The 27,336-nt window shown below is 39.2% G+C and overlaps 1 protein-coding gene across 12 annotated transcripts in view; it reads right to left on the bottom strand.

Moving 5' to 3' along the window:
* ENOX2 (ecto-NOX disulfide-thiol exchanger 2) overlaps nucleotides 1–23,000 on the bottom strand; it is a 282,694-nt gene extending 259,694 nt beyond the window's left edge. For 3 of the 12 annotated variants that reach the window (XM_025431174.3, XM_049107620.1, XM_025431173.3), the window contains exons 1-2: nucleotides 22,783–23,000; nucleotides 21,397–21,445 (exon numbers count right to left, since the gene is read on the bottom strand). Coding sequence is in view for 2 of the 12 variants with exons in the window: in XM_025431169.3 (XP_025286954.3) it covers nucleotides 5,675–5,696 (22 nt within the window). In the remaining 10 variants the exon portion in view is untranslated. Of the gene's footprint in view, nucleotides 1–4,555; nucleotides 4,684–5,674; nucleotides 5,814–21,383; nucleotides 21,446–22,782 lie in introns of those variants that run through there. The other 9 variants (XM_025431177.3, XM_049107619.1, XM_025431171.3 and 6 more) reach the window with 6 other exon arrangements.
* Nucleotides 23,001–27,336: the final 4,336 nt, after the last annotated feature.

The following is a 27,336-nucleotide window of genomic DNA, read 5'->3' on the forward strand; positions in this document are numbered from 1 at the left end:
TTGTATTCCCAAAGAATATAGATTAGTATTTAACATTTTATTTTTGACTTTGAACAGTGGTTCTCAAAAGTCAGTTGTACAGAATAATCATCCGGGGAGTTTGCTAAATGCAGATAACTCAGTGAGTCAGTAGGTCTGGGATGGGGATCCAGGAATCTGCATTTAAAACCTATGTCCTAGGTAATACTGACACAAGTAGTCACTAAACCACATTTTGAGAAACACTATGATTATGAATCAAAAATTTCAATGATCAATTTACACATTCTGATTCATTTTCTTGTGTGGGTAAATATTAATATGTATACATAGCAATCCCTTGTCTCTCTACAAAAGTGTTCCACAAAGGTGAAAGAAGGAGCTTTCAAGACATTGTAGATCTGAGCAAAGGTGAATACAGAGAAAAAAATCAAGACAGTCATGCTACAAACAAAACAAATCTTCTGGACAGAATATTCCATAATATGAATGCAGGTCAGAAGCTATCTAGCCATTCAGCTTCTGGAGCTCTCAGGCTCTGGAAACCGCTCTAAACCCTGAGCTAGCAGGAGAGGAGAAAAACTGTGCGATTTCTGAAGGCCTAAATATTGCTTGTAAATGGTAAGTATGTACAAGGCACTAGACTAGGTGCTAAAAGACTACTAAAATAAATTTTTTAATTTCAAAGAGCTCAGTCTAGTGGGGAAAGACAGACCAAAAACAAGTATTATAATATAGGAGAAGGTGTCATTGGAGCTGAACTTTAAATGTTGAGTGACTCTAGGGTTGTCAGAGATGTGGAAGAATGGTAGTTAAAATGTAGAGAATGGGAAGAAGTGAAAGCACATGAGCTTGAACTTTTGAGGTGTACCTCATGACCCAGAAGTGGTCTAGAGTGGCTAGTGAACAAGGTTTAGAGAAAGTTGTGTAGTTGAGAAATGAGTTCTGGGTTTCTGGGACAAGACCATGGATGGTCCTGAAGGCCTGTTTGGGAAAAAAAACAAACAAAACAAACAAAAAAAAACCACTACCATCAAAGCCTGTAGGTGCTTGAAGAGAAAGGTGATATGACAAGATCTACATTTAGGAAGAACACTCCCAACAGCTAGGCATAAAATGGAGTGAGAGTAGACGCAGGGAAGATGTCCTATGATTTGGTCATTTGGCTGCATGGAACAAAAATTGCACCCTGGTTGGCAATGTTTGTGCTTGCCAAAAGCTGGGAATCAAGAGAGAAGCAACGGAATATGAGATTTTGTTTTAGTTGAACATCTGAAGAAAGAGCATGTCTAGAAGCAGTATTTAGAAGATGCTGGAGATGCAATGATCCACCACAACTCTGGCAATAGAGGACCAGCAATGAAGGTCAGAAGAAAGCAGAATTTTCCACAGTCAGGTAAGCAGAAAGACAGCGCTATACTTTCTATGTCTTCCAAAAGCACAGACAATGAGATATCTGCTATGGGTGGCACACCAATGGCAAACAGCTTCTTCGGTGAAGTGCCCTTAAAGATACAGAACATATTGCATAGTAGTTAAAGGCACAGGTTCTGGAGACAGACTTCCTGTGTTGGAATCCTGGTTCTGCTACTTAGTAATTGTGTGGCCTGGTAGAAAGGTTACTTAAACTCTAAGTCTCAGTTTTCCTACCCTTAAAATGGAGATACTACTACCTACCTCACTGGAATGCTGTGAAAGTTGATGAGTTCATACATATAAAGTATTTATAACATGGTCTGGTACATAGTAGGCACTCAATAAATGTTAGCTATTATTATCATGTGTATATATAGGGGACATACTTAATTGTGCTAGGTACAACAACCCTCAAAGGCATTAGTGCTGTACCAAGGTATGGGGATCAGTATAGTTTAGCAAACCAAAGGGCATATGCAATATACCATCCTGCATAGACAGCACACCTTATCTATTACACATAATGAGCACCTTTAGTGTTTTTTGCAAAAAGACAGATATGAGTAAGTTTTTAAATTTGCAGATATTTTTAGTGATCCCAGTGATCCCCTTACATAAGCTGGTGCAAGCCAGCTCCAGCACACCACTGGCTGGTGTACACTAGCTCTCATACTCCCATCCAGAAGACCTGGCTTCATACTCAGAGATATACTGAAAGGAAAAATCCATCAATCAACTTCAGCTCCCTGAACAGCCAGAACCTAGAACTCTACGCCCTCTCTAATTTCTCTTGGCCTCAAAGAACCTAGGGAAAAAATGATTGTTTTGCAGATGAAAGACTTTTTCTTTCTCCAATCAGAAAATGACAATCTTTTTTTAAAGTCCTAATAAGCTCCTTTTAATTTATATTTAGAGTGCTTGTTCCCAGAAAGAGGAATGGGGTGAGGGGTGTTAGCCAGAGCTTTCAATTGCAAAGAAAATTTGCCACCTGAAACCAAGTTTGATATGTAGCTCCTAATCACCCACCCCATGTTCCCAAGTCCCCTCCCTCTGACCCTGACCCATTCCCCCAAGTTCCCTCCTGCATTTTTTTTAAGTGTCAAATTCCATTTAAGTTTAAAGAATGATAAAAAGAGCTTTATATCAATCTCTTTTCCTTTTTTCTATCAAGGATCAACATAAGAAAAGCTTTGGCTAAAGATATGTTAAAGTATAAAGATATCATCTTAGATAAGGGTAAATTCCAATTACATGGTCTCTGAAACAATATATCCATTAACATTTTTCCAAGAGTCTCACAGATCATAACAATACCGGCTCTATCTCTGGTTCATTTTCTTGACAACATTCTCAAATATTCATTGTCAAATGCTAAAGAAGAGTGGTCTACGGCATGAGCATCCAGTCATTTCCCGACAATATGGCATAGTCTAATAAATCCAGAGCCAGGAATGATGGCTTCAAGAATATTTCCTGAATATGAACTAGGGGTGGTGGGCGGGGGGTGGGGGTGACTGGGTGACAGGCACTGAGGGGGGCACTTGATGGGATAAGCACTGGGTGTTATTCTATATGTTGGCAAATTGAACACCAATAAAAAATTTTTTTAAAAGTTAAAAAAAGAATGTTTCCTGAAGAGGTTTTCAAAACTGTTTACCAGAGAACTACTATGAGCTCCTCAAGTATATGGGCTCAGATGAAGTGATAACATAGTTTTAAACAGTTTTAGTCCCTTCTTCAATGGGACACAAAATATGTTTTTTCCCCCTTTAAACTATTGAATTTAAAATTGAGAAATCATTTGGAAATTTAAAAAGATGAAAAATCTGGTCTATTTTATTTTGATAGGTAGATAAGATAAGCACTAAGGAAAGTATGAAACTGAGTTAGCTGTATATTTTTTCTGTTGATCTGGATAAAATATTCAAATCTGAAAACATGTAGCACTTCACATTCATGATCAGTATATTTTAAAATACACATACTTTTATGAAAACAGCTATATATGTTTATTGAGCAGAATATTAAAAACAAACTAGCTTACTTTAAAAAGAAAATGTTCCACATTAATGTTTTTGATTGGACATTGTAATTCCTCCAAATTTCACAAGGTTCTATCTTCATTCATATTGATGTAAAGTTAATCAAAAGATGAATGTTTCTTTATGTATCAGCAAAATTGATCTAGAAAATACTCATGTATTAAAATAAAATAGTTTGGAAAAAATTTCTAGAGTTCTATCAAATAAGACTTTCTTTAAGTAAATGAATATATTTAGTTTTCTTGACTAGTAGCTTAAGTCAAATTTACCCTGGATCCATCAACTGTGAGGCAGCCTGGTATATGGGGGAAACAAAGCACAGGTTCTTGAATCAGATCATCTAATCTATGAGTTTGGGCTCTGCCACTTGTTAGATTTAAGACTTCAGGCCAATTACTTATCTTGGAAGTCTCAGTTTTCTTACCTCTGAAATGGAGATCATAATGCCACTGCACTCACACCAGGTTGTCATGAGGATAAACTGAGCAAGCGTATGTGAAATCACTGTGTAAATATTTTACACTACATCCACTATCAGCCAATAACTGACAACTGTATTGTAATTAGAAGTTATTTTTTAATAGAGTAAAACCACGAGGAAATTAAACCCGTATTCATAATTAGCATGCAAATAAAATTCAGGCATAAAAGGCACCTAGTTGGGTTTGACATCATTCATTAGGTCACCCTAGAATTGAGAGATGGCAAGGAGATAATATCACTATCTTTTTAACATATATGCTTTTATTAGCACGGAGTTCTTCTCAGATATAGTAATCCAGTAGCATAAAAAAGTCCAACATTTTTCACTGCCAGAAATTTAAACCAGTAATACCTCTATTTATTGAACCAAGCAATATTTTCCATGAAAATATATCTATTTGCTTCTGTAGTAAACAAAGTAGTCTCTCTTTTTAGTCCAAAGAGAAAAAATAAGAACTTCTCACATTAAAAATGTACAGAGACAGCTCTTCTGGAGTCAAGCATGCATTGGGGTATGGAGAAAACATCCAACAAGCACAACTCTCCACCACTTAGTGAAACAAACCAACCGCTAACCAAAGAAGAAACTGAAGCTATAAATTCAAATAAATGGGCTGCAGGGAGACTACACAAACCTGCTGTTGCTTTAATTGCAGACAATTCAATTCAGCAGCTGTTGGTCCAGGCACTAAGGTTCACTGTATGCTCTTCAGCGTAACCTTGAAATACTGTCACTCACTCACTTCTCCACATCATCTGCATGCTGTCCAATTAATGAGGAGTGAAATCAACTGTCAAACCACGCATCAAAACAGAACATGATCTTTTAGCTCTTAAGTACAGGAGCATAGTATTTTAAGGACAATAAAGCATGAATGGAGTCTTTACAATAAATATTTAAACTTATCAAAACATATAGTTGTAGGAACTAAGCTTATGTTCTGTTCAGCAGGAAATTGAAACTTTCTCAAGGTTTTTTTTGTTTGGACAGATCTTATCTGTCTAACTGCTATATAAGAAGCCTTTTAAACAACATTCACCAATGTCTGATCAGTCTTCAGGTTCTTCATTATTATAGACCAATATATTTCTAAAAGCTTAAGAGAATACTTAAGGAACACTTCCGGTCCAATGATATTTTACAATACAAAATGATTTGCTGCTGGCATTTTTAGCCTTGCTGTTTCCAGCACTTTTTTTTTCTACCAAGAGAACAAACAACAATAATATATAATGTTCATCAATCTGGTCAAATAATGAAATAAAAATAAATTTACCAAAATAAATGTGTTCTGGAATGCTTCCTATTTGAAGTTTCCCTTCTCTTAACTATATCCCAAATCTAGACAACCAATTGACAAATATGAGAGTTAATAAACTCAAGAGAAATACAACACACTAAGTGTTTAAAAATTGCTTTTTGCTTCCAAAGCACTGTGTCTTCTGTGCAAACACTCTAGGCTATATTGCATTACCAGTTGCAGACATAAGACTTGAGAAATTCAACACAAGAATACAGCAGAGAAGCAAGCACAATTAAGGGATCAGGACTATCAATTTAACAGAAACCCCAGATTTTACATAGCAATCTGCTATAAACATTATAGCAAGGGGCAGGCATGTTTGTGCAGCTGTTTTGTTTAGCTCATTAGAACCTTATTTGTCCTTCAGTACAGTTAAACTGGAGGCAAAATAAGAGAGGAATGCACTTTGAAACAAAAGGGAAATTTCAGATAAAATAAAACATACTATACCTGTATATTGTACCAGGAACATCGTGACACTCTTCAAGGAACTGTTTCACGTTGTATCCTACCGTGAGTTATTCTCCCCTTACCCTCTTCTTTCCACAAAAAGAAAAGCCAAAGAACCCCAAACCCCACTACACACTACCCCTAACCCACCCCCCCATTGGGGAAAAAAAACAGTTACAATTCAGCTTAGATCTGATGCTTCTGTTTAGCTCAGCTCCAGCCGAGCAACTGAGCTCTAACAACGGAGCATAGGGAGGTGGATTCTGATGCCAGTAGCACTTCCATCCACTTCACTTACACAAAAGCAGGCAGTGGAAAATCCAGGAGCCTTGAAGACAAGGGCTGGAACTGGCTTTTATGAATTGCTATTACTGCATGTGTCACCATCCATCTCCAATGACGGACACTTATAGGCTGAATTGGGAGTGGAGGGGGTGGGGAGGAGGAGGTTGGAGAGCAGGTGGAGAAGCAATTAGCAGTATGTTCATCGGAGAATTCGTTCGGGATTTCATACATCAGTGCCTAAAGAAACAGCATGCAGTTGACAAATCAGAACTTTACAATTTGCATGCCTTAGAAGAAATCTTAGCTCACAGCTCCAAACGAAATAATGTTTCCCCACTCTTATAGAGCATGAAAAGTCACCCCTCTGCTTTCTCTTTCCTCTAGCTACTCTTGTTCCTGAGAAATCAACATTCAAAATGAATATTTGCTAATTTCCTCCAAAGAATTATATTTAAAAGGCTGGAAGCAAAGGAAGTATGAAGAAATTAAATTATATCAAACATGACATTTCTTAACAAAAAGGCAAGAAGCTAATTATTTTAAGCCAACTTTTCATCCCTAGTCCCATTCCCCAGGTGCAGCTTTCACACCTATAATCACTAGATCACACAACTATTGTGCATATATTTAAAACTGGAAAACAATCTACATATACCAAAAAATAGTTCAGTTAAAGTCAAGATGAAAAGCTAAGAGCTATATATAAGACTCTTTCCATAGATGACCTTAAGAAGGCACTTTGCCTATTAATGCTTCAGTTTTACTCATATGCTAAACTGAAGCCCATTATTTAGACCAATTTGAAGATTAGTCATGAGTAAGGAACAAAAAGGAAACAGTCGCTTAGAAACGAAACAGGACATAATTGAAGGAATACTGGAGCTGGATATCAGGAAACCTGGATTCAGGCTCCAGATCCATAAATTTCTAGCTGTGTTACCTTAGACAAGTCACTTAATTTATCTGAGCTTAAGTTTCCTTGTTTACAAATTGGACACAGTAGTACCTATCCTGACTGCTTCAGAGGATTGCTATGAAGAGTTAATGAGATAACAGATGTGAAAATCCCTTTTTAAATTGTAAAAGGCTATAAAATTGTATGGAATTATTATTGTTATACTCTGAAACAAATCCTGCCTAAATGGCTGAAGTCAAGCACCTCCATCACATAAGAAAAATAAAAAGAAAGAGCCAATATAATTTTGTGAAAAGAATTCTCAATTCTTCCAATTTTAAAGTTGGAAGGAAGCACTGTTTGCTCTTAAAATGCCACAGAAGGGAAATTGTTTTAAAGGAAAAAATTTTAAATCTGATACATAATACATCAAAGTTTATTAAAGAAACTGAAGCCCTTTAATTCCTTCTTTCCTTTCTGGAAAGTCAGTTCATTTGTTTTCATATGGTCTAGTATTATGTCCCATTTAGAATGCAAGCTACAGGACATGAACATCAACTTCTATTAAATCTTTCTATTAATTTGGTATATCCTCACTGCCTAGTATGTGTGGAAGAATTCAGGTTGATTAGCTAAGTCTAAATCCACAAGGTAAAAATCCAAAGTCATGTTTTATGAGGCTCCAAACTGCCTTGATACTATATATACAGTGACCAGCTGGCTTAAGCTGGGACACAATTTTAGCACATGAAGTCCTGGGGTGGCCACACCTGGGGCACTAAATGATCCAGGCAATGTTTGGGGACCTTTGGTTCAGCCAAATCCCACATGTCCTGATTTCCATCTGTATGGTGGTTACCCAAGTGTGTGTCTGTCCACATGGGCCAAATCTGAAGCAGCCAAAAAAAGTGGGAGCTATAGCAGAAATATCAGATGTCAGCTCCCCTTGGCCCCTTCTAATGCCATCTGTGTCCTCAAACAAGTGCCGAGCCCACTATCTAAGAGAAGAAAGAAAACTTTCTCTAATTGTCCCTTTGAATGTCATTGCCAATACTGAAAATGCCAGTAAAATATGTATCCAAAATCTATGTTAAGTCAATGGGAAAAATGGATAAGATGGATCACAAAGAGTTTGGTGACTGGTAGCTAAGAGGGAGTAAATCATTAAAAGAGGGAAGGAGAGGACAGGGCTGGGAGGGGAGGAGAAAAGAAGGGGGGCAAAAGAGAGGAGGTAAGGAGAGCAAATGAATCTGAAATGAGAGATTTTTCTCTAAGCAGAAATATATCAGCTGGAATCACCCAAAACCTCACCTCCTAGAAAGTACTTGCCTTTTGAAGTATTGGGAATAGCCTTTTTACCACCACAGCTGCTATACTAGCCTTCCAAATGCTTAGGTAAATAGTCAACAGCTTGAAAAAGCACTGACAGCCCTTGCACCAGAACTCACTTTCATTTGGCATGTGGAAAGTCAGGCAGGTGGGATACAGTCCTCCAGAGTTCTCATCACTGCAACCCCCCACCCCCACCCCGCCATAGCCCTACCTTTGGCATAGCTGGCCACTAACAAAATTGTCAACCCAATTTCAGGTTTGGCAGAGGAGGCTTGCCTGCGATTCTTAAAACCACACTGGTAAGAAAGGAACAAAGATTGTATTTCAGAGTCACGCTGTTCTGCCTTTGGGCATTGCAACTGAACTCTTCCATACATTTAAGCTTGAAATTCATATTCCCCAAGTTCCTCAGTAGGGCCATTCAAAGTAAAGGGAAAAGCACAAGAAGATAATGTTTTGTTCACTTCTTTCCCACAGTCAAAAGATGAGGATCATATCAAGAACATGACTGACAGCATATGTCAAAAGGCAATGACAGAGGTGGTAGTTTCAACCCAGATTAGCAAGAATGGAAATGAAAGCATCAGAGCATCCTGATAAAAACAAACTCACAAACATATACACCAATAACCATTGCAATGTTTTCATTATCTTGATTTCAAGCTCCAGAATATAAACACTAATGGTTCCCTAATCCACTGGAGCTGCTTCTCAGCAGCCATCACCAAGCCTGACTGGCCTTTTCTTTTTTTTTTTTTTTTTAATTTTATTTATTTATGATAGTCACATAGAGAGAGAGAGAGAGAGAGGCAGAGACATAGGCAGAGGGAGAAGCAGGCTCCATGCACCGGGAGCCTGACGTGGGATTCGATCCGGGGTCTCCAGGATCGCGCCCTGGGCCAAAGGCAGGCGCCAAACCGCTGCGCCACCCAGGGATCCCTGACTGGCCTTTTCAAATGAATTCCCATTGTTAACCACCTTAGATTCTGAGTATTTTTGTCAAAAACAAAAATCCCAGTGGAAGATTTCAAAGAACCAAAAACTTGAATCAAACTATGAACCTAAAATGGGAAGAAACAATGTTAATTTGCTAAATCCCAAACAAAACAGAAATGCTAACACTTTGAAAGAAACAACTTGACTTGAACCAGAAAAAAACACTTCATGTTTTCTGAATCAAACTTTTTTTTAAGATTTTATTTATTTATTCATGAGAGACACACACACACACAGAGGCAGAGACACAGGCAGAGGGAGAAGCAGGCTCCCTGCGGGGAGCCCGATGTGGGACTCATCCAGATCCCGGGATCGCGCCCTGAGCCGAAGGCAGATGCTCAACCACTGAGCCACCCAGGCATCCCCGAATCAATCAAACTTGTAACAAACCTGAGAGTCCAATCAGTTCAAAATCCTGTGAACAGCACACCAAGACTTGGTTTCACCTGCCTAAGAACCCACAAAGGAACCATAATTAACACTGGATAAGAAATTGGGAGGGCCGCCTGGGTGGCTCAACAGTTGAGCATCTGCCTTCGGCTCAGGGCATGATCCTGGAGTCTTGGGATTGAGTCCCACATTAGGCTTCTCACAGGGGGCCTGCTTCTCCCTCTGCCTATGTCTCTGCCTCTCTATGTGTCTCTCATGAATAAATAAAATATTAAAAAAAGAAATGGGGAGAACTAGGTTCTCCTGATTTTCCCACTGTTTGACCTTGGTCAAGTCACTTATACTCTTCCAATCTCGGCTTGCTTGCTTTGGAATGGCTGGGGCTGTGTTTAACAATACCTCAGGTCTAATAGTTTATACCTATTGTTGAATTTACTCTAGTAACAAAATAGAAAACAATGTCACAAGTTGGCCCTAATTTCCAGGAGGGAGGGAGGTGGACCAATCCAACTCTCCTCATGGTTTGTTTCTAGCTTATTTTGAAATATGCTCATAGACGAGTTAAGCAACTGTGCTTGCTTAGCCTTGGGAAGAGTCACCCTAATATTCCTCTTCATAATTTTTCTCTTCAAAAAACATTCTAGAGGCAGTTTGTTTTCTTCAAATGAAAGCTACAGGTCAGTGGTATGGCCCCAAAAGGGAAAAAGGAAAGAAAGAACGTGATCTAGAATATGCTGAGCACCTACTGCATGCCAGTCAAGGCATGATACTTCACATTATTTAAATTAGACCTCGCAACACAGCTATATGCTAAACATTATTATCTTCATTTTATAGGTAAGGAAACTGAGGCTTACTGATGTTAAGTGACTTACACTCACTCAACTGCTAAGTGATAAAATTGGGGTCTGAACTCAAGCAATCTGAATCTACTACTATACTAACATTCTAACGACTAAAGTCTGAATGACTGAATTCCTTCTGAATTCAGTGATTCAATTGGAGTTGCTTAGTGAATAAATCACGTGCTGAGTCAATACAGTGAAAATAAACTTACTTGCATGTAACTGGGTTGACAATTTTTAAAAAATTTCATCAGACAATGTGGTTAAGACCACTGAGGTCTGGAGTAAGACAAACCTCAGTTGCTTGAATTTGGGCTTATGGACAAGGTACTTAACCATGCTGAGTCTCAAGTTTTCTTATCTGACAAATGGGAAAAGAAGTTGTATCTATTTGATTGGGTTGTTAGGAAGCATTAATGATGTGATAGCAGCTAGCACAGTGCTTGGCACAAAATTGTTCAATAAATGCAAATTAGAGCTATCCTTGTACTCATAAGTAACAGCAAGAAAGGAAAAGTTATAAAGAAAAAGAAAACCAGGATTCATTGAATGCAAGTGCTCCTTGGCCTGTAGAACAGACTTAGCATGAAAGAAGTTTTCAGTGGCCCACCCATACCCTCGAAAACTATGCCACAGCCTACAGATTAGCATATTCATGAGGCCACATGAATATACTAATTGGAGGTGCCTAAGTAGTAGCAAGGAGACTTGTCATGCGGTCTGCTGAACAGCAATTGTCCCTCGTTTCCTGGAACCTATCCTTCTAAAGAGAGAGTTGAAAAGTAGCAGAAGTACTGCTGGAAGTACTAGGTGGGCTAAGGCCCTTTTCTTCCCCCCAATTCTTCAAATTCTAGCTTGTCTCTCACCCATTCACTTGTGGCCCACTTCTCATTTACTCCCCTCCTCCCTCAGTTTTTTCTAGTTTTTTTTTAAGATTTTATTTATTTATTCACAAGAGACAGAGAAAGAGGCAAAGACATAGGCAGAGGGAGAAGCAGGCTCCTGCCAAGGAGCCTGATGCAGGACTCAATCCCAGGACCCTGGGATCATGCTCCTAGCTGAAGGCAGACGCTCAACCACTGAACCACCCAAGCATCCCAGTTTTTTCTAGTTTTATTGTGATTCTTTACTTGGCTCTATCTCTGTCTCTGTTTATCAGCATCAAGTGGTATTTATGGAATGTGTGTCTGGCACTATACTAGGTAAAGTGGAGGGACATCCAAAAGTTAGTTGAAGTGACATGTGTTCTACGGCCAAATAGATCGAAGACACACAGGTAGACTGGAGTTTTGGCAATACAGTAAATGCAGATATAACAAGATGATATGGTTGATTTCAGAGCACAAAGTAGTTTGTTCATCCATACATACTAAAGAATTTAGAAAAATATACATGGGTGGATAGGTGATAAAGCAAATAGTATAAAGTGCTAATTATAGAATCTAAGTGATGGATATAGGAGTATTTACTGTGAAATTCTTTAACGGTTTCTGTATATTTAATTTTTTCCCACAAAAGTTTAAAGATAAAGAAGTGGGGTAAGAGGTATTGCTTTTTCAACTTCAAATGTTTCAGAACAAAATATTATCATAGTTATATAAAGAAGCATAGGGGTGCTTGAGTGGCTTAGTTGAGTGAGGGGCCAACTCTTGATCTTGGCTCAGGTCATGATCTCAGGGTCCTGGGATTGAGCCGGGTGTTGGACTTCGTGCTCAGCAGGGAGTCTGCTTAAATTCTCTCTCTCTCCCTTTGCCCCTCTACCCTTCTCTCTCTCCAAATAAATAAATAAATCTTTTTTAAAAAAGTTTTTAAAAAGCATAAATCAAATAGGAAAAATGCTAAAAATTGCTGAATCTGAGTGAATGGCATGACAGTCCCATACGATCCATAAAAATCTTCTACATTTAAAGCAATGGCCACAATAGCCAAACTGTGGAAAGAGCCTCAGTGTCCATCGAAAGATGAATAGATAAAGAAGATGTGGTTTATGTATACAATGGAATATTACTCAGCCATTAGAAATGACAAATACCCACCATTTGCTTCAACGTGCATGGAACTGGAGGGTATTATGCTGAGTGAAGTGAGTCACTTGGAGAACGACAAACATTGTATGTTCTCATTCATTTGAGGAATATAAATAATAGTGAAAAGGAATGTAAGGGAAGGGAGAAGAAATGTGTGGGAAATATCAGAAAGGGAGACAGAACATAAAGACTCCTAACTTTGGGAAACGAACTAGGGGTGGTAGAACGGGAGGAGGGCGGGGGGTGGGGGTGAATGGGTAACGGGCACTGAGGGGGGCACTTGACGGGATGAGCACTGGGTGTTATTCTGTATGTTGGTAAATTGAACACCAATAAAAAATAAATTTATTAAAAATAAATAAATAAATAAATAAAATAATTTCAAAATAGAAGGTTAAAAGATAATTGGTTGAACGCTGACCCCTTTTACCTAGTGTCTCAGTTACCATTTTAGTAGAGAGGATACGGGGTTGGTAGTAGTAGAGAAATTGGAAAGAATGGGGGAGGGGTAATAATCAACCCGTAGATAAACCTTGGATGCCTTCTATATGCAAGACACTGTAGTAGGCACCATGGAGTATTCAAAGACAAAAAAAAAAAAAACACAGTCCCCACCCTGAGAGGGTTCATAGTGTAGGTGGGGGAAGCCAAAGCAGTATCTTAAAGGGTAACTGGCTGGAGCAGAGAAATTCTGTAAGAGAAAATTCTGTAAGAGAGAATGAAGCTCAGAAAGGTAGGCTGGAGCCAGGCTGCAGAAAGTACCCAAGGCCACGCTAAGGAATTAGGACTTCATCCTAAGGAAAATGGGAAGCCATTTACAGCATCTGAATTCGGGAAAGAACATGTCCTAAACCTTATGGGTTAGATAGTATAACCCGTTGGAGCACAGGTACCTCCAACATGTATTTATTTTATATTCATATACTTCTGGCCCTTCTATCTATTTCGATAACTGGATGTGGCCTTTAGGGCTTTTCAACATTCTGGATGCTGCCCATTTTTTAAACGGCCACTTTTTGTCATCTTTCCAGCCTCTTTCCCTCCCCCAGCCCCAAGGGGAGCTGCCCAGCACTCAGCTCAGCCCTGCTGACTCAGTAAGCAATAAATAAGCCTTATACAGTTTTTTAAACCAAGTTGCTAAGCTTTGAATCTCTGATTTCCTTCATGGTAATCAAGCCCCAATTACTACTGAGATCATTGATTTGAGTTGGAAAAATGAATATTCAGCTAAGCAAAATGTGAAGGAGTACAGGAAGGTATGTCCTGTGTAGACGGAAACAACTATTCACAGTGATTTTTGGATATTAAAAGAAAACCTAGTGGAGAGGACACCGGGCTGAATAGCAGCAAGTGATTAGATCAGACCTCTCAAAGACTGCCAAACTAAAAGGTGGACTTTTTCTGTTTCTAGTTTTTGACCCCCATAAAGTCCATCCTGCAATCCAATCATGTTACTCCCACATTTAAAACTCTGTTCTGGCACATGTCTGCCTAGCTCCTTAACAAGTGGACTTCCTTAACCAACTGACCACAAGATACCTTTCCAGATTCGTATCTGGTCCCCCGCCCAACTCCCAGTGGTTCACACACAATATCTTAGCTTTTTCTAAACTATCCATTCAGACACATGCAATTGCTTTGCATGTGTTGGTGGTCCCTCTGCCTGGAATCCTTGCCCATTATCTTCTTCCACCTAGATTCTAGGCAATGCCCACTCATCCGTTGTGATTCAGCATAGTTAGACTCTGGTCTGTGTTACCCACCTCTAGCAGTTATGCCCTCCATCATGTTTCCAGGGCACCTTATATACCTCCTTCTCTGAAGTAATATACCTTTCCCACTGTAATGTAATTATTGGTTTGAGTGTCCATCTCCCCCTACTTAACTATGAGCTCCTTAGGGGCAGGCAGGGACTACTTCTAATTCATCACTATTCCTAGTGCTTACCATAAAGTCTGGTCCTGTATATGTGTTCAAATATCTATTGAATAAATGAGTTTGAATATCAAGTGCTCCTTGAATTCAAACTATGCATCTCTTGAAAGGTAAAAATTAGAATACTATGTGACCAAAGTAATCCTCGTGGAGTATGTTTGAGGACCTGACTGAAGGAGAGATGGTACGAGGACATATTATGGGGTCTTAATGTGGGACAGTTTCTACCCTAGGAAGCTCTTACTGGCAGTTGTTGCTGGCTGAAAAGAAGAGCAGCTGGACGGACCAGAAGGGCCCTTACCGGGGATTTCCCCAATGTTACCTTTTACAGCTCAGCACTGAATGAAGAAAAGTTGCTTATATAACATTCCCCACACAGTGCTTTGATTCTTCTGAATTACAGACAAACTTTCATTTGTACTCTGCCTACAGATACATTTGGACCAGACTTGTTAACAGGTAGTCACTGAAAGTTCTCCAGTTCCTATTTCCACCTGTCATTATTACGCCAAGGAACAACATTTTGTGGGGAAGTGACCACTAAAAAACTGAGAGCCAAAAGGGAGGGCAGGGCAGTTAATAAAAATGACCTTTTTTAAAATTTTTATTTATTTATGATAGTCACAGAGAGAGAGAGAGACGCGCAGAGACACAGGCAGAGGGAGAAGCAGGCTCCATGCAGGGAGCCCGATGTGGGATTCGATCCCGGGTCTCCAGGATCGCGCCCTGGGCCAAAGGCAGGCGCCAAACCGCTGCACCACCCAGGGATCCCTAAAAACGACCTTTTATTTTTCTCCTAGATTGCCAATGTATTTCACACCAACTCCCATCCTGCATTGGTTTATACTGTGTATCAGTAAAGGCAAAAAAAAAGATAATGAAGACTTTAGCAAAACTTGATGCTTGTAGGCAAGAAAAAGGGGAAGCAACACTGAGGCCCAGAATATAAATCTTTAGATATATGATCCATTGCCACTTCTGAAAAGTAAACATTTCAGATGTTTTAAACAAATAGCAAAAGCAATTAGCCCCCTTCTGTAGACTCAATGGAGGTGTATGCTGAATTAAAAAAAAAACCCAAGTCTGTTTTGATCTTCAAAAATGTCAAACTGGTAAACGTTTCGCTTTTTTTATTTTTGTATATATAAATCTATGAGCCAAGCCTAGCTTGAGGAAGATTTAAGAGACATAAAATTTGTCTGAGGTGTCTGCCAAATCTCTGCAGCAGAGAGAAACCCTGGAAAAGCTGACATAGTCATAACTCTCACAACACTAGCAGGCTTGTGCAGCACTGGATGTAAACAGAGTCACCGTTCCTTCTCTCAAACTGTTTGTAAACAGAAAAATAGATCATTTTCTTATCAGCTATCTGGTAGTTCATGTTTGCCTATATATCCCATAGAGGAAAGACAAAGAAAAAAAGTCCCCACTGGCACATAGCCTAACTTTCAGCTGGGTAGATTTTCATTTATATGATGGGCCTGCTTGTTAAAATCTTCTCTGTCATTTGCTCTCACACACTCATTCTTGTGTGTGCACTAGATCAATCTCTGTCTCTGCCTCTCTGCCTGGAAGGCATTAAGAGGGTATTTATAAGTATCTAGTGCAATGTCTAACAGAGTGCTTTGCACATAATAAGCCCACAATAATTCATCAAATGAATTGAAACTCTATCTGAAATTTCTGTATTCGACTTATTTGATCATGGAACAAGAGAATTATAGATTCTTTTTCTTGGAGTATTTAAAAGTGACAATTCCTTACAAAGTAATATCATTTTATTCAGACAATTCATGCTTAGGACTTCTGTCCTTTAAAAGCATCCATTTTTACACAATGGGAATTATTTGTAAGGCAAATGAAGGAAAGACCACGCTGCAGGATCCTGAATGACAATATGAACACTGATACATTTTGTAAAGAAAATCAGATATCTCATATTCACCTGATTGTATGTCGTTATGGTAATCTACTACATATGTCTAAGATCACTTAACAATGCAGGAATATAGTGCATGCATGGGCTGCATTCTGTAAATAGGATTAACAGTTGAATTCAACCAAGGTCTTCCCTGGGGAGAGATTGCTGGAAAATACATCTACATGACATTTAAAAAAATAAATTAACCAATGACATTGGCTCCCACGAGACACATTGTTTCTTGTACATTCAATTCTATCACAGTTTTCTGTAGCTCTCTGCTGACATCCCCATCCCCAAAGACATAGAATTTCAAAACAGAAAGAAAAACAGAGCAATTGGAGCTCTTCTGTCTCTCCTGCATGAACTGTTATGTACACAAAGGAAAAGATTTCTGTATATTAGCACAATATGAACTGTGACATGGTGAGATCATGTCAGTCTGGACTGTTCTCATTATGCTGTGGTCACATATAAGTTGCCCAAGGGAATGAACAAAGTCTGTGTGCATACTGACCAAGATTGGCAGGGGCTGCAGGAAAATGAAGAAAAGAGCTGTGTTATAGCAGGAGGTTTAAATTGTTTCCTTTAAAAATGTTCTTTATGATGATTTTTCTCCCCACCTTTATGTATTTAAATTAATTTTCCTCTTCTGTAACGTAGGGATAACTATTGGATGTAGTGAATATTTTTATAGAGGATGAAATGAAATCATGGCATACAATAATTATATTAATATATTATATAATTAATTAATATTAATATATTAAATAATTATGTTAACCCATAGAGTCCACATCAACATTTGGCTAGCATTAACTAAACATCTATTATATGCCAGGCTCTGGCCTAAGACACCAAGAAAAAGTAAATCATAGGAAGAAAATGTGACATTGGGGAGAAAAGCAGGGAGATGATTTTTAAAAGTTTCATAAACCAGTCTAAGAAGTTTAGATTCTGTCTTGAGGACAATGGACAGCCTTTGAACTATTTTATATAGAGCTGGATGGCTTCAGATTTGCAATTTAGAAAAATCATTCTCAGCACTGTTAGAGAATGGATCGGAAGGGAAGCAGGTTAGACACAGTAGTAAACTAGGCTAGAAGTTGTGTGTGTGTGTGTGTGTGTGTGTGTGTGTGTGTTTTGCAGGGTGTTTGGGGGTGGCACTGTGCCCCAAACTAAGGCAATGATAATAGGGGTAGACATGGGAAAAACACTTTTAATAACTTTTAAAAAGTAACAAATATACTATTATAGATGATTAGAAAATAAAAATATGCAAAAGGTTAAAAATAGAACTCATGTTACCTTACCATTTACAGCAAACCACTGTTGAATTTTTGTGTATTTAATGATAATTTCCAATGTATGTATGCATAAGGGTGTGTGTATGATCACATGCATGTGTATGCATGTGTATTTAAACTGGTATTTGTTGGTTTCATGACCTGAATTTTTTCTTAATATATCATAAACAATGTTCGACATCATTAAATATTTTTTAGTAACATCAACTTACATGGCTACTTAGTATAGTAATCTAGTTTATAGATACACCATAATTGATTAAATCTAAATCTCTAGTATTGGGGACATTTAAAATGCTGTTTTTCTTTTTTCCCCCTGGGATAGACATCTTGAGAGCTAAAATTTTGGAAATATCACATTTACTTCCTCAGCCTAGAGCCCTAGAAGTAGAAGTGATACACTGAAAGCTATAAACTTTAAGATTTTTGATATACTGATAATTTCTCTCCAGAAGGGCTATATCAAATTACAGTCCCACTAGCAGCATCTATGACTGGGAGACCCATTTGAGAGTTCAAGGAGGGAGTCAACTGGATTTGGTAGGTGGAGAGGAGGGATGGATCCTTGGCAGGGTATCAGGAGCAATGTGAACTCTGTCAAGAGGAGCAAAGCAATGGGCAGGCCTAAGGGACAGGTGGCTGGATGGATAACTGGTGAGAAAGAAAAAGGTAAGGTGACCACAGAAGAGTGGAGGAAAATGAAAAAGAAGGAAACCTCTAGTGAAAGGCATTCGGGTCGCTTTAATTTACTGCTTTATTCAGCAAAAGCAGCTAATGTAGCAAACAGCTAATCCTTTTTTTTTTTTTTACAGCTAATCTTTTTGTAACATTTGGCACTATGGTACCAGAGTTCTAAGTTATAGTCATATGAATATGTTTATCCATTTGTTTATCCAATAACCATTTATTAGTATTTGGTATCTACCATATGCCAAGTGCTGTTCTGGATGCTATGGTTGTGGAGATAAGTAACACCTGGCCCCTGCCCTCAAGGAGCTCACAGTCTAGGGCAGAGACAGATGCATCCACAGACAGACACACTATCGCATGGTACAGCCTAGGACAGAGGTAAGTGCAGGGTTCTACTGAAGCCAGGAGCCTAACATTGTTTCATGTATGCCTGCATGTTTGTGTTTGTGTGTGGTGGGGGCGGGGGTGGGGAGAGTTGCAGGAAAGGCTTCAAAGAGGTGTTGATATTTGAGCTGAGTCTTGAAGGAGGAGTTCCTCAGATGACTAAGGGTCACAGATCATACTCATATTCCTGACCAGTGCCTTGAATATTTGTGCCACTGCTGTCAAGGACACTCAGTAAGGCAGTGAAGATGCCCATGTGTAATCCAAACCCATTCGTGAAAACAGCTGCCACTGTTACCTTAATGCATGTATGTCCATGGCCTGATTTGGGCAGCAATACGCACTTCTGAGAATATAAAGGATAACAGGCAAGTGACATACAGACTTTTAAGTCATAATTCTGATGATGTTGATAGAATAATAGTCATATCTACTAAGTCCTACTAATTCTACCTACTAAATGTTTCTTATATTTGTTCCCTCCTCTCATATGCAGCTCCCTTGAGTCCTCTTCATCTCTAGCTTCCCAACTCGTCATGCCCCCTCCTCCAGTGCATCCCAAAATAAAAACCTAATCATGGTACTCCTCTTCTAAAATATTTTATTTTTTTATTGCCTACAATCAGTATTTCCCAAATTTCAGTCATTTGAGTATTATCATATTCATACACCACATATACTATTATTTACTTAATATTTATCTTTAAAACATAAAACTTGTTCACTTTATATTTTTACTAAGCCATTTCCTGCATAACCTTAGATAGTTCATGGGACATAGTTCAATTTTATCCTTTATGAGACACATTAGAATATATAATTACTAAAACTTAAAATGTTTGTGGGAGTACAACATAACCACCACTGGCAGACACCCTACAGTTTGAATAACAATGGTAGCACATCCAAATTTCTTTCTTTTTAAAAAATCTTTATTATTATAATTTTTTAAGTAGGCTCCGCACCTAGCATGGAGCCTAAGGCAGGGGTTGAACTCACGACCCTGAGATCAAGACCTGAGCTAAGATCAAGACTTGGACCCTGGGATCCCTGGGTGGCGCAGCGGTTTGGCGCCTGCCTTTGGCCCAGGGCGCGATCCTGGAGACCCGGGATCGAATCCCACATCAGGCTCCCGGTGCATGGAGCCTGCTTCTCCCTCTGCCTGTGTCTCTGCCTCTCTCTCTCTCTCTGTGACTATCATAAATAAATAAAAACTTAAAAAAAAATTAAAAAAAAAAAAAGACTTGGACCCTTATCCAACTGAGCCACCCAGGCACCCTGAGGACATCCAAATTTCTTAACACTGCATTCAAGGTACTTTACAAATAAGCCCCAGCATATTTTTCCAGACTCTTCTACCATTACAAACTTTCCTTTCCCCCAATCTGTACCCTAGCCATGCTGAATTCCTAAATATTAAATGGACATGCTTTGCTCTTCTATAGCCACATGTCTTTCACAGACTGCTCTTTCTAATCTGTAATGCCTCCCCTATACTGTTTTCTGCCTGGCAAACTCATTATCCTTCAAGACCTGTCACCTCCTTACAGAATCCTTCTACCTGATTCTTCCTTACAGCTAGACACTACTTTCTTTTTCCTTCCAATAGCACTCTGTACCTGTCTATGTTATACTATACATTATTTCACAATTGTGGGCATATTATCTCCCCAGCAAGAATCAGAGATAGCTAATATCTCATACTCTGTTGCATCCTGAACAGTCCACATAAGCAAAGGTCTTAAAGGAGACCTAATGACCTAGGAGGTCACTTAATACAAAAGCTACAATAAAATAAAAACTAAAGTACCATCCAAGTCCAAATAGCTTACATGTAAGACATGTTTTTTTTTTCTTAAAAAAAGAATCATCTGGGGATCCCTGGGTGGCTCAGTGGCTGAGTGTCTGCCTTTGGCTCAGGGCATGATCCTGGAGTCCCGGGATCAAGTCCGACATCAGGCTTTCTGCATGGAGCCTGCTTCTCCTCCCTCTGCCTCTGTCTCTGCCTCTCTCTGTGTGTTTCTCATGAATAAATAAATAAAATCTTTAAAAAAGAGAATCATCTGATTCAGAAATAGCCATACTGACTATATGTTTTGGCAGACATAATTAGCTGTGGCTGCAATAAAAGTTAAGCAAATTCAGTTTTGGTAGCTACTTTACAGCATACACATAACTGACACAGAAACTAAAAGTAAACCATTTGGGTTTCTGCCAGGATGATCAACTATACTTCACAATAATGTTTCCTTACCCCAAATGGAAAGTGAAGAACAAAAGTGAACAGTGAGACTAGCAAACCATGGTGGAGAGCGTGGGCTTTCAAGCCAGAAATCTATAGATCCAAACCCCAACTCAACTCCTTACAATCTATGTGACTTTGGGCAAGTTGTTTAAGTGTTCTGCCTTTTAGCTTTCTCTTCTAGAAAACTGGGGAAAATAGTACCTACTTCGTAAGACTCTTAAAGCAACAAAGTGCTTATGATAGTGCCTGGAACATTAAATGGGCTCAATAAATAGTCATTATTGTTGTCCAATGAAATGACTACAATTCAGATATGATGCATAAGGACAGCAAATGAATTTCTTAATAAATTTATGGCACCAGGCTTTAAAATGACAACTATAGAGTGTAGCTAAGAAAAGCCACTAACAAAACAGTCTATAAGACAAAGTTCTTAATGGGTTTAAATTAAACTCACACCTGGAACATACCACCACACTTCTTTGTGTTCTCCAACAAATGATCTCAAATCAGGTTCCCCTAGGATAAAAAAACAAAAAATCACCCAATCTTAAATTTTTGGTCTTTAGTTTTATTTGATACAGAATAATATCCAAACTATTTGGATGCTTTAAAGTATCCTGTAATTATGACCCCAAGCTTTTCAACACTATTTCTTTCCCAATCTCTCCTTGATGACACCTTTTATTCCAGTCAGGCAAACCCACCCTTCACAAAAGTGCTCCCTCCTCTATCTACCTTTCTCAGATACCAATCCCAGTACCAGGAGGCATTTTCTCCCTTCTTTTTGCCCATTTCAAATCTTCTTTACTCCTTTGGCGCCAAAATTAAAATTCACCTTCTCCACAATGCCTACCAGGATTGGTCTGGAAGACAGACGACAATGTCAAGCCTACAGCACTTCCAGGGTTAGCCTCGCTTGACCTTCCATAGGTCAACCCCCAACCCCATCAGTATCACAAACTTTTCACACGCTTTTGTGATAATAATTAATACAGTCTGGTTCGCACAGTCTACTTTATTCCACAGTCGGTGTGCCCCCTAAATCTTTGTCAACATTAGTGCTGTATCAGTCCATGTTGGAAACCCCAAAAGCACTCGGTTTTTAAAAGAGGTCTAACTTGCCTTTGACTCTCACCAGAACACTGCACTGAACCTTAATTACATTTTCTCAAAAACGAGATTTCTTCTATGTACTGCTCCTCACCCCGTCTGGAAACTGAGGAGAAACCTTTCCACTCCAAAAATCTGATCAGGGAAGAAGAGAGTGGCTGGAAGGGCCAATAAAGAGACGGCGACGATCTTTCTCTCACCAGCAATGTAGCAAAGAGTGAAAATCTGACAAAAAGTCACGCCCCCAGAGGAAATTGGGGAGTGTGGGAATTGGGCACAATTTCCCAAATTGGGAAATTTGGGCACCTACCGGGTAAGTGCCCAAAATCTGAACTGTAAATTGAGGGGAAGAGAGGAAAGAGGTCACCCAACTCTTCCAAGTAGTAAGGAGTGTCCAGATGTCGCCCAGGGAAGACCCCGGTCGAGAACCCTAACTTCAGACATCTGAGGTGGCACAGGGCTGGAGTGGGGATAGACGTTGGCATTGTGAGGAGAAAAGGAGGGCTGGCGACGTGGAGAAAAAGAAGAGAGGGAGCACTCCCGAGGCTCTAAACCCGAGGAAACTGTCGCGGAGAGCTCAGAAGCCCACCCCCGACTCCCAGTCCCGACACCCCCTCCGCGACAGAGGCGGAGATGGGCGGAGTTAAGCGCTGAAGACAGCGGCCCGGAAGCACCCTCCTCCCTAGGCCCCGTCGGTCCCACAGTCCCCAGCCATAGCCACTCGGGCTTTCTGTCTCTCTGACCTCCAGCTCCCCGGCTACCGAAGGACTACTCATACAGCCACGGAAAATCGGGCCGGCGTGACAGCTTCTGAGAGCATAGCGCCCTCGTGGCGCCCCACGCCACGCAACTGTCTTCTGAACTCGCCGCCTTGCGGTAGCTCGCTTAGGCCCGGCACTCCGGCCCAGGGCTGGACTCTCACTCACATCGCGGCTGCTTCAGCGTCTCCTATTGGTTACTGGTCACCAGGGAAGCCGGGGGGGGGGGGCATCTCTTGTCCTCATGGGAAATGTAGTTTGAGGTTGCTGGAGGCTGTTCTTCCTGGGGCGGGAGGGTAATCCAATATTGGCATTGGTGGAAAGACTCAAGTGAAGACAGAGGATTGTGGGAGATGGAGTCGAGGCGCTTCTTTCTGTATACCCACAATTCCTCCCGCCAGTCCGATCATCCCGAGTTCAGATGGAGAAGGGTATTCTGGGTGTTGTAGTTTGGAGTGTAGTGTCCTACAGAGTCTTTTCTTCTTGGGATATGGATGGGGTTGTGCTTATTAGGGGTAGATGAAGGTTATGGATCTATTTTACTGTTAGTTAAGGTATTAGCATTTTAGAGGAACCACTTTATGTCGTGATTTAAAATTCTTATTCAGTTTTGATTGGAATGGCTTTTTAAAAATGGTGTTTGTGCTCTGATAAATTTAGAATAACTGGTCCTTTAAAACTGCCATAGTGTGTTCTGTGTGAACCATCTGCATTAGAACCACTTCAGAGGTTCTGGGGAAAACGTTATACTATGTTTCTAGTCAGGAATCACATTTTCCCTTGGAAGTCATAAGAAATACGGTCTAAGCCCACCCAGTAGAAGCCGAGTTAACACATAAGGAAGTCACATTGCTGGTGTAATGCAACAGTTTAAAACAGGTAGAGAATACAACTTGAATAATAATAAATAAATACATATTTCTTTAAGAAACTATTATTTTAGGGACACCTGGGTGGCTCAGCGGTTGAACGTCTGCTTTGGGTTAGGGGAGTGATCCCGAGGTCCTGGGTTCGAGTCCTGAATCAGGCTCCCCGGAGGAAGCCTGCTTCTCTGCCTATGTCTCTGCCTCTGTGTCTCCCATAAATAAATAAATAAATAAATAAATAAATAAATAAATAAATAAATAAAATCTTTTTAAAAGGAAGTATTGTTTTAGTACAAGATGTGTTAAAAAGAGGTAGATAAAGAAATAGAGACATCTAGCACTTTGAAGCAATTTAAAGCTTTAGGAAAATGATGGTTTAAGCCTCATTTCACTCCTAATTTTTTTTACTTTTTTTCTTTGATTAACGCCTATAGCTGAATGGATCATTACAGTTGGGTTACTACAATTTTACTGATAAGGACAACATTTTGGCTCACAAGTGGAATGAATGCAAAGAAAGATGAATTGCATTTTACTAAGGTAATTGCCTAAAATCTTTAAAGTGAAAAAAATAAGACTTAATGGATTGAAAAATTTACTCAGCAAACTGCTTTGTGCAAGGCTCTGGCTAGGCACTATTGCTACAGAATTAGAAACAGCCCTTGCTATTAAGTAGCTCACCACCTAGGAGAGGAGACAGAGTATACAATGTGAAAAGTGCTCTTAAAAAAGGTCTACATAGAGTTCTATAAGACCATAGAACTAGAAGAACTCATTCTATTTCTGGAGCAGGCCATGCTTTTATGATGAGATTTGAAGAACTGGTAAGGTATTTGGGGTAGAGAGGTCAACCATATTTCATACTGAGGAATAAGAATGTAAAAGAGTGCAGAGAACACCTCCCCTTCCCCCCAAAGGTTCCATATTGCAGAAAATAGATCACGCAGGAATAGGGAGCCATACCAATGAGTTCAAAATTTAACCTGAAAGCAGTAGAGAACTATCAAAGGTTCTTAAGCAAGGACATGATATGATCAGATGGACTTGGTGATATTTTGGATATAAAAAGTGAGGGAAAGGAAGGAGTATCTTCTGACTCTCAAGTTTTGGTTTGGAAGACTGAATATGTGGTGGTACCACTCATTTAGATAGAGAAAAAGTAACAAGTTTTGTGAGGGATAGGAGAAATTAAGTTTTGGACACTTAAAAAAATTGAAGAGTCTGTGGAGCATTTGGTTGGAGATGCCTGATAGGCTGCAAGGAAGTGTAGGTCTGAAGCACAGGAGAGAGATCTGGGTTGGAACTAAACATTTGAGAGACATTAGTATATAGATGGTAATTAACTAAGCAAATATGTATTAAATTTCTTTTTTTAATTTATTTATTCATGAGACACACACAAAGAGAGAGAGAGAGAGAGAGAGAGAGAGAGAGGCAGAGACACAGGCAGAGGGAGAAGCAGGCTCCATGCAGGGAGCCTGACGTGGAACTCGATCCAGGGTCTCCAGGACCATGCCCTAGGCTGAAGGTGGCACTAAACCGCTGAGCCACCTGGGCTGCCCTGTATTAAATTTCACTCGGTGTTTAGGACAGTAGTTTTTAGAAGGGCATAGATTAAGTATGGAACCCTAGAAAATAACTATACTTAAGTAGTAGACAGAGGAAATCAATCTTCCTTGCCTTCAAAGGAAGCTGAGAAGAAATGGCCACATAGATGAACCAAGAGAAAATAAAGTATAATTACTAGCATATAACACAGAAAGGTCAAATAAAAGGACAGAAGAGTAATAAGAGACTACTCATCCATCCATTCAATAAATATTTATTGAGTACCTATAACATTCCAGGCATAATTCAAGATGTTGAGAATAGAGAAGTAGAAAAAAAAACAGATAACATCCTTTCCCTTTAGAGTTTATATTCTAATGGGGAGAAAATATCAATAAACAAGATTAATAATTAAAATACATAGCTGTGACAAGTCATATTTTTGCAAGGCTTATTAGATTGCATTGTGTGTGTGTGTGTATATATTACACAAACAAAGGTGAGACTCATGATCTATTGATGGTAGAAAGTATGCTTGAAAATACATCCAGGAAAAGAAATATTTGAGTATAAGAAGATGAATTTGTGAAATAACATCCCAGGGTATGTTAGTCTGACTGGATTTATAGATCAATCAGTACGCCATAGTTAAGGTTTTGTCAACAGATAGTGTAAAGCTCAAGTCACGGCCATGGTTCAGATTTATAATTTGGCTTCAGTCTTTGTTTAGGTTAAGGGTTAGTCAGTTTGTTACTATCTTTACAAGTCAGTATGGATCCCTTGTTAGAGGACCATGTAACCAAATTTAGGGCTCAGCCTGATATCAACATTAGGTACCAGATGTATAGCCATGGTTCAATGTGTGTCAAGGATCAGAATCTGTTTCTGACACGGTATTAAAGCTCACTTGGGAGCTGTCATTACTCCAGCATGGCCTGGATTATACTTCACTGGCAAGGCAGTATACAAGATTTGGGTTCAGATTTTGGCCAATATTAGGATTTAGTCTGTATGAAGAGGCCTCATTCTAAAATTAGTGGACCAGGCTTAGATGGACCAGAACATTGGCTCAGTCAGTGACCTGTGATACCACTTCCACTTGGCCTGTGTCAGTATTGATTCTGCAGATAGTGGTCTCATTTTGACTTTGTGTAGAGTTTCTTTTCATCGAGGGATACTGTTGGTGCCATCTGATTAAGCTTTTCTCTATTAACATTTTGATTGATATAATTCCAGTATTATTCTATATACAATACACTTAGTTTTTGCTTATTTAGATATTTGAAGGAGGCTTATAATTATCAGTAGCTGCATTGAGATTTGGGATGACTTATCGAACATTTTAAAATGGATTCTTAAATAATTATATTAGTTTGCTGTGGCAATACTGTTGATTGGATAGTCGAACACCTTTAAAACATCCCCTCAGCTCATCTTCCTCAGAATACAGACTCTAAAAGCTAACGCTACTTTTTCTCAGGTACTTTTTTAATCAACGAGACACAAAAAAGAAATATAGTTTGATGTATGGAAAAGTTTATTTTCCTGGTTAAAGGAACAAAAATCATGGGCAATGCCTCTTCCATTTTTTAAAAAACTTTATTGAGGTATAATTGATACACAAAAATTCCAATATTTAATGTATACATTTCAATGAGCTTGGACATATGTATATACACATGATACCATCACCACAATCAAGGCCCTAACATATTCATTACCTTCAGAAATTTCCGTGTTTGTATATGTGTGCATGTGTGTGTGTGTGTTTTATGGTAAGAACATTTAACATGAGATCTATCCTCTTAGCATATTTCAAAGCACACAATACTGTACTTTTAACTGTAGGCACTATGCTGCAGAGCAGATATCTAGAACTTATTCATCTCGGAAAACTGCAACATTAAACTCACTCCCCTCAACCCTGGCAATCACCATTCTACTCTCTGCTTCTTTGATTTTGACTATTTTAGAATTCTTATATAAGTGGAATCATGCAATACTTGTCCTTCAGTGACTGGCTTTTTTACTGAGCATGGTATCCTCTAGATTCATCTGTGTTGTCACAAATGGTAGAATTTCCTTCTTTTTTAAAAACTGAAAAATATTCCAATGTATTTATATA

This window comes from Canis lupus, chromosome X (genome assembly GCF_003254725.2).
Source record: "Canis lupus dingo isolate Sandy chromosome X, ASM325472v2, whole genome shotgun sequence".
Taxonomy (NCBI): domain Eukaryota; kingdom Metazoa; phylum Chordata; class Mammalia; order Carnivora; family Canidae; genus Canis; species Canis lupus.